Source organism: Nyctereutes procyonoides, unplaced genomic scaffold, assembly GCF_905146905.1.
Source record: "Nyctereutes procyonoides isolate TBG_1078 unplaced genomic scaffold, NYPRO_anot_genome, whole genome shotgun sequence".
Classification (NCBI taxonomy): domain Eukaryota; kingdom Metazoa; phylum Chordata; class Mammalia; order Carnivora; family Canidae; genus Nyctereutes; species Nyctereutes procyonoides.
The window spans coordinates 14,127,570-14,144,187 of record NW_026575159.1 but is presented as its reverse complement, the minus strand read 5'-3'; the positions used below and the strand labels follow the sequence as shown (position 1 = coordinate 14,144,187).

The following is a 16,618-nucleotide window of genomic DNA, read 5'->3' as shown; positions in this document are numbered from 1 at the left end:
AAATCCTGGTCATTCTCCATCACCTCATCTGGTTTCACTTACTTCTTAGCACTTTAGCCCATACCGAAAATGAACTATTTTATTTATATAACCTCCTTATTGTCTGTGGCTCCCAAGAATATGTAAACTTCATATGGGTAGGGACCCGTCTTATCTACTGTTGTTTGCCAAAGACTTAGTGACAGACCTATAGCAGGCACTTAATAATTATTTGTTGGATATCCTCAAATATGTCATACTCATTTCCAATAATCCTTGCCACGCCAATTTCACAGAGTGGGTATAGGATAAAAAGTTTCAAGACATTCTGGGCATCATGAAGACACTGATGTAGTAAGTCAGGATTACAAATTACTAATTACATTTTCTGTGCTTTAAATTTAGAGCTTTGCTGCAAGTTAGGACCTCAGTGCCATTGACCAAATAGACATTTATTTGACAAAAATGAAGAAGTCACAGAATATCAAGTGTTGGAGAAGCTATTCACAACATATACCACTTTCATATTTTGGAAGGGAGTATACAGTGATTCACCACTTTGGAAACTAGTTAGATGTGAACTTGTAAGGTAAGCACTCATGTTTCCCATGACTCAGTAATTCTTCTCCCAAGTAAATACCTAAGATAAATTCCTTTGCTTATTCCCAGGAGATGGTAGAAGAATGTTCATAATAACCCCATTAATGATGATAACAACAGCAGTGGAAGCAACCCAAATGCCCAATGACAAGTAAATAGCTTGTGCTCTAGAAATTTATGAACCTGTGAAAAATGAACGAATTATGACTACACACAAAAATCTAGAAGAACCTTAGTAATATAATCCTGAATGAAAACATGCAAATCTCAGAAGATCATATAAAACTTGATGCTCTTTTAATAAATTTCATTTTTAAAAAATCTAAACAATGATCAAGAATAAGAGAATGGTAAAGTCAGCACTCTTGGGTGGTTACCTTGGGTGCAGGAACGTGGGGACATGGTTGTGCAGAAAGATACAGTTAAATGTAAGTTGCTGCTGGTGTTGTAGTTCTTGGATTAGATGGTAGTTTCTGGCATTTGACCACCTGCTTCAACACCATAATATCATAGCCCGCCCCACCCTCTTTGATGGAGAGAACACTTCTAGGAGGCAGGCCCAAAGGTGACTCAAAGGATGAGGTGGATCCACAGTTGTACCTACTCAGTTTTGTATTTCCAGGATCTATATGCAATGCCTAGCCAAACAAAGTCTCAGTGAGGTTTCTTGAATGGATGAATGAATGAATGAATGAATGAATGAATGAATGAATGAAAAATGAAGGAAGGAAATGAGAGAAAAATGTGAAGTTCTTTTAGTTAATACTGAGTGTAATCCAAATAATCACTAACTCCCATACTTTACCCTGCCCCTACACATTCTGAATTACATAATCAATTTCCTAAGTAGTTGAAAATAAAAAAAGAACTAACATTCTCCCACAGTAGTAAACAACTACGTAGCATTTTTCTATATAGACTATTCCACAATGCTCATCAATATGGGGCTATGTTGGGAGAAAATGATTCCAAATCAAATACAGTACAGAAAAAGCTTTTTAATGCACTTTTTTTTTCAGGCAAAAGAGCTTCAGAAAACATCCATCATTAAGTAGTGTTACAAACGGCACTTTTGGCTACATTAGAGAATTAGATATGAGTCCCATGTGTTTTCTCTGATAGGTGAGTAGTAGAGCAACTTTATAATGCAACCCTTTCTTAGGATAAAAAAAAATGACTAATTTGTTCTAAAAGACAGGAAAAGCTGTAAACCTAAAGTCACCATTAAAAAAATTTAACATTTATTTCATACTATACAATCTATTTCATATTATAATTTTAAGTGTTATGCTACAATTCTCAAGAAGGGGGAACATACATTCAACTCAATTTAAAAATAAACATATATATTAAGTACATATATTAATGCATTTGATAATATTATATGCTAACTTTGATGATGAACTTCATTTTGGTATGCTGCAGATTTGTCCTTTTGGTGCTGAACTGAGGAAAAGCATATTATACCTGAAATTCTGCCTCAAATCAGTAAAACAATGCTCAGTGGTATCAACGGACTCTAACAAGTTGGCAAAACTGAAATGTTCCAGAGTTTTCCTGATGAAAATGAAACAGGATTAATACTCAATAGGAGAGAATAGTTATGTCAGTTTAAAATAGGTCTTGAAAGTAGACTATTGTCACAAGTATTTGAAAAGAATGAGTTATTTGGAAATGTGACACTCCATTTTGAACTGAAGGCAATGATTTTTAAATTGTTAATTGCTGATTGCTATCACCCTTGATAAGATGGCAGGAAGCTGACCCCATCTAATCTATCAGACATGGATATCTGCTTCCTGTTACCCATCATTTCTCACCTAGTCCCCTTATCGATTTATGCAATTATTCATCAGAGATTAATAGTAAAACATCACACAACAGAACCAACCCAAAAGGCAACTGCATTTTTCTCCCCACAGCAGAAATAATAAACGTGGCTTTCAAATTTGAACTGATAGCACATAGTACACTGATGAAGAAACCAAAGATTTCCACCTCCACCACCTAAAAAATCGAAACTGTTTCCTCTGGGAACAAAGAAAGCCATTTCAGGGATCCTCGGTGAGTAAAACCACACACGCAATACACTGATACACACACACACACACACACACACACACACACATGAAATAAAAGCTCTTAGAAATATTGCTTACTGTTAATTTAGAATAATTCTTGGTATTACATTTAGGAATGGAGTTCCTAAATTTTAAAGCAATTCACCTGTTAAAATATCACACAAAATATTTATTTTTTTAATGATATGATTTAACAATCCAAGGCCTGAGTCAATTAAAATGTACACCCTTCATGTTCACAGGTAATTGGCACTACTTGCATTTTATGAATATCCAGAAGCCAAAGGCCTATTTTTACCACATCTGTGTCCACCACAAAAAGCTATCTTGTAAAGGACATATAATTAGGCGACAGAAGACTGGTGTCTAACCCAGGCTCTTGCCCCAGCAAGCCTCTTGAGCTGGGGTGCGCCACCTGAACATTCCACACTGCAGTGTCCTCATCAGTAAAATGCGGACAGGAAATCATGCTCTCTATGGCTCCATGTGGCACTATTATTTTAGGATTTTCTGACTTTGAAGTTTTCATTAGGCACTGGGCTTTATTCACAACTTAATATCAAACTCCTACCCAGTATTTGGTCAGGAATTTGCATCTGAAAAGCTGAAGCCTTTCAATAGCTGGCTAATTCCTTAGTCCTTTATTCTATGAATGGTAAGTACCTACTCTTAGTGGATTAAAAGTAGCCACAAATTCTTTGCAGCTCCTCCCATCAAAGGTAGAGCCTATTCCCCACCTCTTGACTCTGAGTTAGTTTAGTGACTTGCTTTTTTTTTTTTGAAATACTATTTTATTTTATTTATTTATTTTATTTAATAATAAATCTATTTTTTATTGGTGTTCAATTTGCCAACATACAGAATAACACCCAGTGCTCATTCTGTAGTGACTTGCTTTGACTGACAACATGTTACAGGAGTAACAGTGTGTGACTCTCCAGGCAAGTCCACAAAAGGTCCTGCAGTTTCCATTCTCACCTTTGATCTCATGAGATCTAACGAGTAATCCTATGGGGAAAGGCCACATGGGGTGAAATGGAGGCACCTCAGTCAACACCCCCAGCCATCTGTGAGACACATGAACAGAGCCATCCTACACCACAAATGTGTGTGGGAACCCAACCAGCACTACCTGAGCAGTGGCTGGCCATCCCTGCAAAGCTCTGCCCAAATTGCCAATGCACAGGATCATGAGCACATAGAATGTTATAAGCCACGTTGTGGGGTGGTTTTTTAGGCAGCCATGGATAGCTGGTATGCTACTATAATCACAAACTGTGCCAGGTGAGGGAAACACCTGGGTGACAAGACACAGTCCCATGCTGCAGATGCTCAGAGTGAAAAGTTACGGAGACAGACATGTGGGGGGACAACCTCACAGTAAATATCATCAGTGCTGTCACCATAGGGGGTTGATGCAAATGGGGCCTTAAAAGAAGGGGAGTTGATTTCTGAACCAGGGAGCTGGCAAAGGTTTCTCAGAGAAGGTAATATCTAAGGGGAGTTCATTAGACAGATTTCTCCAGGCAAAGAAGGAGAAATCATATTCCAGAGAGGAGGAGCTATATGTGAGAGAGCTAAATAGTGGCCTGATGGGAATGAGAGCACTCACTTTAATTACCAGGTAAGGATGTCAGGGGGTGCTGCGGAGTAGCTAAGGTAAAGCTCTCTTGGCCTTAAGTAGAATTCTCTGGAAGCTGGCCTTTAAACTGAGGGTGATGGGAACCAAAGGAAGAAACAGTTCCTGCTTCCTTTCTTTCCTTCTTTCTTTCCTCCTTTTCTTCCCCTAGCAGTCATTTGACCAAAGACATCACTAACACTCTCTGAATCAAAGAAACTCCTCCGGCAGGAAGCTGAATCGAGTAAAGAAAGCATCTGGTTGGCTGACTAGATGCTTTTCTGGTACTTAGGTTGGTCCAAGGGAAGTGAGATTATGCCAGGACCCAAGATGACGGGCAGTAGGACGTGAGTACAAAGTATAGATGGCAGGCAAGAAGAAGATGCCCTTGTCAAAGGTGGTCTTCCTTCTTTTGTCACTTAATGAAGCCCTGGGCCCAGGCAGCATCTAAGACTCATCTTTTAAAGATGTCATAAAAACTTTTCAAGCTGAATCATAAAGTCTCCCACTTACTAGTTGTGTGGCCTCAGGCACATGACTAATCTCTTGATGAATCAGCTTCTTCAGCTGTAAAATGGAGATAATGGCCATAATGGCCTCACAGGTCAGTAGGAATAAGTGATGTAGGGTGCTAGCGCAGCACTGGGTACAAAATAAGCTCCAAACAGTGGGAAAGGCTGAGGGAGGGGCGGGAACACCGGATTTAGCATTAGACAAATGTTTGAATCTTGGTAGTTCTCGCAGCTGTGTGAACACGGAGACCATTCTGAAGTTTGCCCCGACTTAGTTGCCACATCTGAGAAATGAGGGTAATAATATCTGTCTTGGAGGGTTTTGATGAAGTTTCAAAGGGATCACATATGTTAGGTGCCGTAGCACAAAGCCTGGCATACAGTATAAACGCACATACAGAGACGATACTAGCTCCCAAATGTAGATCGACGGTACGAATGTGAGACATTCTATATTATTTCAAAATCCTATTCTCTGACTAAAGCTAAGATCAGAAAAGTTGGATGACCAGAAACACATACACGTAACATCTTTAACACGGCATGACATCCATTCCACCAGTACCATTACGTTATGATAACCTATCACAAAAAGCATGGCTGAGGTACAACATTCATATTTCGTTTTGTTAATACATGATAAGAAAGTAACCTAGTTGTTCAGAATGCATTATATGAAATTAAGAGTTTTGCCTTCCCTGACTACCTAATTTGGCACTTTGAGGAATTTCCTCTATACACCAAGCCCCCAAATGCATTCTTCTCTAAACCAAAAAAAGAAACATGCATATATACAGTGGGCTGAAAGATGACAACACAAGACGATGTTTTGGTGAAAAATAATCCCACCAACTAAGCAGGACATGTCATTCCTTTGAATGTGTTACACTAGAAAGCTAGTAAAAATTCAGGTCAACAAGGCAATTTAAGTTCAAGTTTTATCACATATGGGCCAAGTTCTAGGATACTTCACTTAAAAAGGGACAACTTCAAAGTGAAATCTTGCCTGAGGCTTGATATGTGTATATACAAATTCCTCTGTTTTGACATTCAACATATGCTGGATTAATTCTAGGAAGCTTCTGGAACTGATTGATAAAATTATTTAGGCTCAGAAAGAGAAATCAGAGCAAATAATCATAAGTAGTATCTTTCTATTTATCCCATCCATATTCATCACGAGGTTTTTGTTTCCTAACTAATGCCATAATTGAAAACATATGTTAGAAGTTGATGCTAAAGGCGGGAATTAAGAAAAAGTCATTTTTTCAACGGCTTTCAAGCACTTGAATGCTTTAGGACCTTCTTCAAAATGCTAGATAGCAGGTAATATTCCTTTGAAGATGGCTTTAATTAGAACTGTGGTGAAACCCAGATCCTTTAATAAACAGTTCCATGTTCATTTTGGTAAGAGAACAATTTAAAATCTCTAACAATTATTCTATTGACTCCTATGAGGGGATTTTAGCATGTTGCTGTTTTGGCCAGAGGAGCATTTTTGACAACTTTCGGTGAACCAAGATAGAAAACAATGGCTGAGAACTACAAATAGAAATCGAGTAAGGCAATTCTACTATGTAAGGAAATTCTATTTCTGAATTTTTTTCTACACTGATGTAAATTGGTTTTTTTTATATGATCTACCCAGTTTTTCCACATTCAAACAGTGTATGAAACTCAAATCAAGATGTGTATGTATGGAGAAAAGATTTGTGTGTCCAAAACCATCCATTTGAATGGAAGTCTTGTCATTGCATTGCTTTGTGTTGTCCTGGCTTTGATCATCCTCAGGCCACATAAGGGCAGGACGTCCACCTGCTCAGCACTCTAACTCCTCCATGACTTCCATGACGATCGTCCGAGGGCCTGTCAGAATCAGATTGCTCACGGTCCGGTAGTCTACATGCAGCACATTGAGCCCATTTACAGAGACGACAAACTGACAGACCTAAAGGAAAGGCAAAGAAAAAGTATCTATTTAGCTCCTGTTTTTTTCATAGACCTCTAATAAAGGTATTGTGTATCTCTAACATCTAACATCTCTTAAAATACCCAACTGTATCCAGCTGACAACAATTTCCAAGAATCTACACTTTTTTTGGAATGCAATATAATAGAAAAAGCATGCAGCTTAGTGTTTCACAAAATTAGGTTAAATCCAAACTTAGCAATTTACTAGCTTAAGCTAGGTATTTAAATTTCTGAGCTTCATTTTCCTCAACTCTAAACTAGGGATAAATAATAATAATAATAATAATAATAATAATAATAATAATAATACATACCTTCTAAGATGTTGTAAGAATTAAATGAAATGAGGTACATTAAGCTTCAACTGCAGTGGTCTGACCCAATGGAGTACTCAATACATTTTTATAGCTAGTGTTTATGGCTGCTATTCATTTGGACTCAAAATTTAGGACACCTTATGGCCCACTGTTCCCAAGACAGTTTTCTTTTCCAGCTACTGTTTTTGAATGATCATTAATAGTGCCTCCTTTCACTTGCCAAGGTGACCCTGATGAGATGCTAAATTCCACACATTACCCTGTCTCCCATCCTTGTGAAAGTGGATGAGGCCAACAAAGGTCAGCCTTTACAGTAAGTATTAGCTAACCTGTGGTAGGAGAGAGAATTACAATGGGGGGAAAAAAGGCACCACACAATAATGAGAGATAACTCTGGATATGTCATAGTGATCTTGATAGTGATCCACAGCTACTCCCTCAAAGTAAGTTACTTCACTTGAGGTTAGTGGTGACATCAGATGCTGGGTACTTTCTATTTAGCTGACACAAATTCACAGATGGTATATCTGTTGTGTGTCTGAAGAGGCAGACATTGGATATATGGGTGATTTTTGTTCCTCAAATAGAAAAATGGAGGACACACAGATCTCCAGCTGTCAGTGATAAGTACATCTAATTAGCAGAACAGAATCCCACAGAATATAAATCTGTACAGTGCCTGGCACATAATAGATACAATATCCCCAATCCCCAATGGTGTCTATTTCCTAATCCCTAGAACCTCTGAATAGTTAGTTTACATGGAATAGTTAGTTTACATGGTAAGCAGGAGTTAGGGTTACAAATGGAATGGGTTGCTAATCAGCTGACTTTAACATCAGATTATCCTGAGTCATCCAGGGGGGTCCAATGGAACCGCAAGGGTCCTTATGAGAGGGAGACTCAAAAGTCAAAGGCAGAAGTAGATGTCACAACAGGCAAGAAACTGGAGAGTAGAAAGAGGGGCCAGGAGCCAAGGAACGCAAGTGGCCTCTATTCGTTGAAAAAGGCTAGGCAGTGGATTCTCCCCTCCAAAACCCCAGAAGGAATGCAGACCACCTGGCTCCTTTAGACCTCTGACTCCAGAACTAAGGTAATAAATTTTCTTTGTTTTAAGCTGCCAAGTTTGTGTCAATTTGTTACAGCAGCAATTAGAAACCAATGTAGTAACTCAACAAATATTCACTGTTGAATGAATTGAATATATAAATGCATTAATCAAAAAAGCACAATTTTGATTGAGTCTGAAGGGTTTCTTGCTTCTTATAAAATATCCCCTCACTGAATAGGAAAAGAAAAAAACAAAAAGGAGGAAAGAAAAGAAGACAAAAGGGAAGAAGGGAGAGAAGACTGAGAGAGGAAAAGGAAAGGAGATTATCTGGTTGAGATTGACTAATTGAATGTCTCCCAAATCTGTTGTTATCATCATATTTCTTTATAATCCCTCGGTAATTAATATGCACACCCAATTATTAATTAATTAATTTAGTGTTGACTCAAAGAATGGGAAACTATGAAAACATTTTGAAAATCACCATTTCTTTTCCTTATACTTTCTGAGTGGGTAATAACAATATCAACTCAAACACTGTATTAATATAACATAAATAATATGAATTACAAGAATTTAAAACATAAAATGTCTTAAATATAAAAATAAAGTATATAAAATAAATATAATAAAACACTATATTATTAAATATAAAAATACCTAAACTAAAATTGGAAAGTATTAGAAGGGCAGCTATATATCTATGGAAAAGATGTGGGATTTGGAATCCATTGATAAGGATTTAAGTCTTTGGCTCCTTTGCTTGATGACCTTAATCAAGTCATGTCTTCTCCACCATATCTCAATTTATAAAACAGGGTTAGGTGAAAATGCTTATCTGCACAGGCTCAAATTAGATAATGAATTTAAAACCTCTTTGCACATGTCAAGCACTACACTGCTGGTTTCTATGAGCTTCTTTCTTTTTAAAAATACCCACGTCCTCTGCAGTCACATACAAAACAAAATGGAAAGTAGACAGTGGCAAGCAGAGTGGTTATTTATATAATGAACACTTGCTGTTGTCATGAACCTCAATATTATCCACTCCCCAACCTCTACTACCATGGCATCTTTGTATATAAGGAGACCACACCATCACTGTTTCTCTTTTCCCATTTCCATAAACCTGTCCTCATAAATTCAGGGCACATCTTGTACAGAATCAGCAGTTCTCAACCATGATTGTAGTCATAGTCATAACCAAAGTCATACTAGTAGGTTACAATCCATCCTGAAGTAGGCCACAAGTAATTTGCAGGGCAATTGAGCACTAATTTAATGTAGACATTAATGGTGCTTTGTTTTTTTCTGCTACAGTATACTCACGAGCCAAAGAATAAGAGAAATTTTACTCCCTCCTAATCCAGAGTGCTGACTTTAGACCTGGGTCTTTCTTTCCTCTAAAGGGATGAATAGCCCTTTTGTGTTGTCAAATGAGAAGGCAGTAGTTGCCAGGTGAGCTCACACTCCAGCTAACCCTTCATGGGCTCCCGAAGGTGAGATGTGTCTCTGCCTCACCAGGGATGACCTTTAGCATTTAGTCTCAACCAGAATTGTATTGTCTCTCTCACACACTGGTTGTTTGTTTTCATTGATAGACACTTAGAAAGTAGGAAATTTCCACATAATAATCCAGGATCCGGTCTCTCTGGAACAATCTAAAGCTCTAATAACACCAGGTCAGAATGGTCACTTGCCAGTGGCTGAGTAAGGGCCACCCTTAGTAGATGTTCTCTCATTTGCCATGGTATTCACCAGTTTCTGCTTCTCTTCCACCACACGGACAGACATTTGAGTCTATAACCCCTGATCTGGGGCTACCAGAGGCAAAGAGCGAAGAGAGGAAGGCTTAGTGCTTCAAGAACTGAAGGATGCCAAATGTCCATCAATTGATGAAAAGAGAAATAAAATTTGGTATATCCATATAATGGAATATTATTTGGCAATAAAATGGAACCAGCTACATGCTACATCATGAATGAATATTAAAAACATTATGCTAAGTGAAAGACGTCAGTCACAACAGACCACATATTATTTAAGTCCATTTATTAAAGGTCCAGAATAGACAAACCCACAGAGATGGAAAGTAGTTGTCCAAGGCTGGGGCATGATGAGGTATGGTAATGACTGCTACTAAGTAAAGGGTTTCTAGTCCAGTCAAACTGTAACCAATTTGCAATCCTCAAAAATATTTGTTTCATTAAAAAAATGTATAGGATTTCTTTCAGGGGTGGTGAAATGTTCTAAAATTGATTGTGGGGATAGTTGCATAACTGTGAATATATAAAAAAATAAGTGAGATATACTTTTCATGGTATGTGAATTATATCCCAGCAAAGCTGTTATTAAAAAGAAGAACTGGAGGGTAAAGGGGGCTGATGGCAGCAGTGCCTAGATCTCTGTAGACTGGAGAGGGTGGTTTCAGGATTGGTTTAAAGATGGGGTCTAAGGGACTTCCTGATTTCAGGGGCTCTTGGAGGCCACAGGACATGAAGGTTAAAGGCTGTGTGATTGGGAGGGTGATCATTCAGTGGCCTCTGCTCAGGACCTACAACCAGGAGTTCAGGGATGGAATAGGGGTAGCCATCAGGGCCAGCTAGGTAAGGATCACAGGCAGCAAAATTGTCAAAGTTCATGTTATTGGAATGCCTAAACCCCAGGATGGGGACCAATGGACCTATAATCCCAGAGGGGGAGGGCATGAACAACAGGTCACCAAAATGATATTACATTGGACTTGTCATCAACCTTGGTGAGTGGTGACTTGAACTGCACTTAATTTTAGAGAAAGGTCATTTTTTTAAAAAGATTTTATTTTTTATTTATTTATGCATCAGAGACAGAGAGAGAGAGAGAGGCAGAGACACAGGCAGAGGGAGAAGCAGGCTCCATGCAGGGAGCCTGACGTGGGACTCGATCCCAGGTCTCCAGGATCATGCCCTGGGCTGAAGGCAGCGCTAAAACACTGAGCCACTGGGGCTGCCTGAGAAAGGTCATTTTGAGGCCACCTGGGTGGCTCAGACAGTTAAGTGACCGACTCCTGATTTCAGCTCAGATCATCTCAGGGTCATGAGATGGAGTACCACATTGGGCTCTGCACTCAGTGGTACATCTGTTTGGGATTCTCTCTCCCTCTCCCTCTACCCCTCCTATCTCCACTCACACTCTCGATCTCCCTCTCTCTTTAAAATAAATAAATCTTTTAAAAAAATAGAAAAGAAAAGAAAGAGAGAGAGAATCCCAAGCAGACTCCACACTGAACATGGAATCTAACGAGGGGATTGGCTTGATTCCAGGACCCTGAGATCATGACTTGAGCTGACACCAAGAGTCAGATTTCAACTGACTGTGCCACCAAGGTGCCCCAATAAATAAATCTTTTAAAAATATTTTATGATAGGGATGCCTAGGTGGCTCAGTGGTTGAGTGTCTGCCTTCAGCTCAGAGTGTGATCCTGGGCTTCCGGGATCAAGTCCTGTGTCAGCTTCCCTGCGGGGAGCCTGCTTCTCCCTCTGCCTGTATCTCTGCTTCTCTCTTTGTGTCTCTCATGAATAAATAAATAAAATCTTTAAAAAGATTTAAAAAATAAAAAGATTTTATGATAGCTGGTTTCTATCACTGGTCACCCATAATCATCAGTACAATGTTTATGAAAAAACTGAGTCTCAGGTTAAGTTATTTGTTCAAGGTCACACAACCAAATGCCACAACTGGAATTTGAACTCCATAGGACTCCACTGCCCCCACAGAAATACACATTTACAAAGTACAATGTATATATGTAAGTGTGAGGAATGCAGAGCATAGTAGAAGACACGTGTTTTTTCTCTTTGCCTTAACTATTAATTAAAACAGTCTAGGTCCACTCAAATATCTTGTGATGTTGATGTTTAGGATCTTCCAAACTCATAAGAAGGTTTTTTACTCAGTTACTATTGGATTGCTTTTTGTGTCTTTTAAAATCCTGAACAATATATGAACTTAGATATTTATTTCAATTTTTTTTCTTGAATGTTGAGGGAAAGGAAAAAAAAGCCTTCCTAATATTTATCATGCTTGCATTCAAGGTAGTATTTTTGGAGTCAGGCTGTTAGTAAAAACGTCATCTCTCCCTAAGTGGTCCTCACAACTGCTGTGGTTCCAGCAGTTCCAATGTCCTGTTACTAAAAATGTGCAAAATGATCCAGAAACACCGGTAGAACTGAGTAAAATATTTAGTCATAATGGACTTTGAATTAGCATCTATGGTACACTATGTTCTGCAGATAAACACATATTACAAGTAACCACAGGTAGCACCCAGCTTGGGGAAAAGTTTCTTCTCTTCTATATTAAAAAGCACACGTATACAAATACACAGATTATGTTGACAACCCTTGAATAGATCTGCCTTAGGTACATATTACCTCCTACCTAGAGTCAGGGAACTTGGATGCCACTGTTCAGCAGATATGAAAATTTAAGTGAGAATGTGATCTCTTTCTTCTACTTATAATTATCTTTATCAGTCTGTTCTTAAAGATTGTATTGCAATTCTCATTGCCCAGTTCACAGAAAAGAGATTAATCGTGAGTTCACGTAGCTGCTCCGAACGCATTTCCTCCAAGAAGGGTAGTACCTTGACTTTATAAAGAAGGGGTATGGGGATCCCTGGGTGGCGCAGCGGTTTGGCGCCTGCCTTTGGCCCAGGGCGCGATCCTGGAGACCCGGGATCGAATCCCACATCGGGCTCCCGGTGCATGGAGCCTGCTTCTCCCTCTGCCTGTGTCTCTGCCTCTCTCTCTCTCACTGTGTGCCTATCATAAATAATAAAAAAATAAATAAAATAAAAAAAACATTAAAAAAAAAAGAAGGGGTATGGAGGACATTATCCTTAATGAAAAGGAAGAACAACACCTTAAGGAAGACAACACCTTCATATGTCATAGGTAAGTGATTTATGAGCAAGAAGGTGGTGGAGAAAAGTCCTAAAAATTGTAGGTCTGGGAAGAGTTAACGGGAAGACAGGTATAGGACTCAGTACATTTCAGGGTGTGATCAGGTTGGGATGAATACCTAGGCTGAACTCCAGCTTCTCTTCTGATAAGAAGCCAAACCAACTAAATAATCTTGCCTCTAATTCCTCCCCTGTGCCAGTCCTGGCAGATGTACGATAACCCTACAGATAGATTGAGTGCCTGTAAGATTGTGCAATTGCACATTAGTCCTTGTATGGCTACAGTTCCACAATTATTCAATTGTTATCCAAAGAGGGACTGAGATCAGAGAGAAACACTACACCTATGATTATGTCAGTGTCTTTTTGCTGCCATGGAAATCTGTATTCACCAAGACACTTGCATCCCTGAAATGACTGCACTCATGTGAAAACTACTCTGGTTGTTCTTTCTTTTTAATTTTTAGAGAGAGAGAGAGAGAGAGAGAGAGCACACAAGCAGGATGATAGGCAGAGGGAGAAGAAGATTCCCTGCTGAGTAGGAAGCCAGACATGGGGCTCAATCCTGGGACTCCAGGATCATGACCCGATCCGAAGCCAAACACCTAATCAACCGAGCCACCCAGATGTCCCACTGGCTTTTCTCTTTTTTCCTTTGTATTCTTGAAGTAGAAAGCATTGGAGGGGTAAGACTGTTTCAGGCTTTCCCTCAAAAAAAAAAAAATAGCAAGACAGAGACCAAGATATAAAGTTTCAATACTATGATTATAATATGATTAATTGATATAAATTTCAAAAGTAGACAACTAACCTGTGATCTTAGAATTCTTGGGTAGTAGTTTTACTAGTAGTTCAGTTCATTTTAAAATAAATTGATATGTGAATAAATAATGTGTACATTTTCTAGATAGTGCAATAAAATTGTTTTAACTCTTACCTTTATAATTTACTTGTAAATGTGACTTTGGGCAAGTTACAAATTCCCTGAGTTATACTTTACTGATCTGTAAAATGAGGACCAAGTTTATTATGAGGATCAAACCTGATTAAGTACTAAGCCCAGTGTTTAATAGAAGTGAAACACTAAATAAATATTGGTTTTTCTCTTCTATCCCTCTTCCCACACAATCTCTCCCCACAAACAGCCCCGTGAATGCAGACTGCTGAAGGAAGACAAACCAACCACTGCGTGGTGCATAACCAGGAAAGCCACTTTGGGTTCTGGTTTGGGAGACAGAAATAGATACTGAATTCGTATTATTTATTGAGATTAAATATGAAAAATAAAGATAAAAATCAATATAGGGTGATAAGAGGGATTTTTCTTAAGCTAAGAGAATCCTACTAGGATAGACAATCCACTGTAAACAATCAGCATAATTTTAAAGTAAGTTGAGTGTGGAATTCCTTAAGGAATCACTCGCTGGTCCTGTCTGTAGGATATTCACTTTAACAAAGTTGCTGCAGAATAAAGTAAGCTGAGTTAAGATCTGCTAGTTACTACTATAGAATGAATTCCTGAAATCTATAGAATGCTTTACATTTACAAAAGCATTCACATTCAGCAAAAAGGATAAAAACAGGAGTTTCAGACACTGCTGTAGTAAATAAGTTGTGTGTCTGTATTTAGTACATAATAGCCTTGACAGCAGAACATTATTCTTGGGGAGAAAAAAAAAAGAGCAGCTGTATGTTTAGTCCCATAAATCTCTCCACCAAATATGCAACTGGCTGGAGAGTGAGTGGTGTGGGAGGAGGCAGAGATCCAGTTCTTGGACAAACAGAGGGTTCTCTCTCCAGAGAATTAGTTTTCCTCTAAGCTTTATGCATTTTCAGCATGCTATATGTGTGTCCCCAAAAAACCCACTGTGCAATCAGCCTTGAAGGAGAGTCAACAATACGTAAGAGAGACTTTCAGACTTTCACAATAAAACAACAAAAAGCAACACTAAAGAATTTTTGTTTCAAATTCAGAAATTCAAAGTGCCTATTGGTTTCAAGCAGAATCTGTTCCTTTCCAGCCCAAATCGACCAAAGGTCTGCTTCAGACCGAGGCTCACCCTTAGTACACTTTGTTCAGTTTGGGCGGGGGGAGGGGTCACTCAAGGGGGACTGTGGTGTACCTCAAGGAGGGGGAGATAATGGGGCCTGTTTAACTTAGATTCCCAAAGTTAGGATGAAAATTTGCCTTCCAGGGGGTTCCCTCTGGTGATGGGGATGACGATGGATGGAGGATTTGTTGCCAGCCCTGGTGGTTCATATCACTTTCCCACATGCAGCTCTTGATTGCACTGGGGACCACTTCCAACATCTGCCTGTGCTAAGGACAGAAGGCACACTCTTGACCTGGTGGTTCCCCAAGGTTATAAGAAGTGTTCTGGCACTGATGAGAAGCAACGTGTGCACCTTATAACCACAAGATTCCTTGGACTTCCTTTACTACTGAAGGAAAGGAATCACTCATCCAGGAGCCCTTGTACCACAAGGGATACACAAATGATCACTCCTACCTGCCCCACCCCTTACAAAGTTGGCTTACATTTTGGATACAGAAAGTTCCTTAGAATTCCATGGAATTGCGAACTGGGGCTTCCAGCAGCTGGAGACACACTCTCGATGCATGTATTAACTCCCACAGGAGTTCGCAGCCAAAAGGAGGCTCCAGAAGGTCAGACTTCCTCCCTGACCCCAAATTCTTTCCTCCACAGAAACTTTTACCCAATTAGCTGTTTGCCCTTAGAATGCCTTCTTTCATTAGGCACTTAATGCCCAGAAATTATTTTTTTTCTGTATTATGCTAAAAAGCAAAATGAATATGCTAGAGGTTTTAAAAGATTACTAAATAAGATGCAGTACACATTAAGGCTATTCATCAGGTACATCATTACATCATAACTTGGTTTCCATAGATGCAGGGCATTTTTCATATGCTATTTCACTCACAAAGGGTGACCTATGGTCTGTTGGTGATGTTATCCAACCTTTTTTTTTTAAGATTTTATTTATTTATTCATGAGAGACACACAAAGAGAGAGAGAGAGAGAGAGAGAGGGGACACAGGCAGAGGGAGGAGCAGGCTCCATGCAGGGAGCCCGACCTGGGACTCGATCCCGGGACCCCACGATCACGCCCTGGGCTGAAGGTAGATGCTCAACCACTGAGCCACCCAGGCTGTCCTGTTATCCAACCTTTAAGAGCGTACCAAAGTCCTTTTCTTTTTATTCCACCTCAAGGAGGTGCTGGTGGGATGAAGCTAAGAACAAAATGGGGTGTGTGTGTGTGTGTGTGTGTGTGTGTGTGTGCATGTGTGTATATTCTGCAGAGACAGCACAGGTTACCAGGTCATTGGTAGCATTTTGGTGGGAAAAATAAAAGGGTTATAAATAGATCTAAGATGGAGCAACGTCTTTTTGGGCATGTTATCTGGACTATCTTAGACTTTCTTTGTCATAGCTAAAGGGAGCTGGGTACCCCCAGGGAAGGAAACTGTGCCTCTGGTTTCTGCTGTGGTAACTCTTCCTTATTTTACCAGTCCCAGGGCTATATT

General features: G+C 39.3%; 1 protein-coding gene across 1 annotated transcript in view; it reads right to left on the bottom strand.

Annotated features, from left to right (window-relative positions):
* Positions 1-1,557: 1,557 nt before the first annotated feature.
* Positions 1,558-16,618, bottom strand: part of DEPTOR (DEP domain containing MTOR interacting protein) — a 132,752-nt gene continuing 117,691 nt past the window's right edge. Inside the window, exon 9 of the mRNA XM_055314315.1 lies at positions 1,558-6,738. Coding sequence (XP_055170290.1) covers positions 6,610-6,738 — 129 coding nt within the window. The 3' untranslated portion in view covers positions 1,558-6,609. The remainder of the gene's footprint in view (positions 6,739-16,618) is intronic.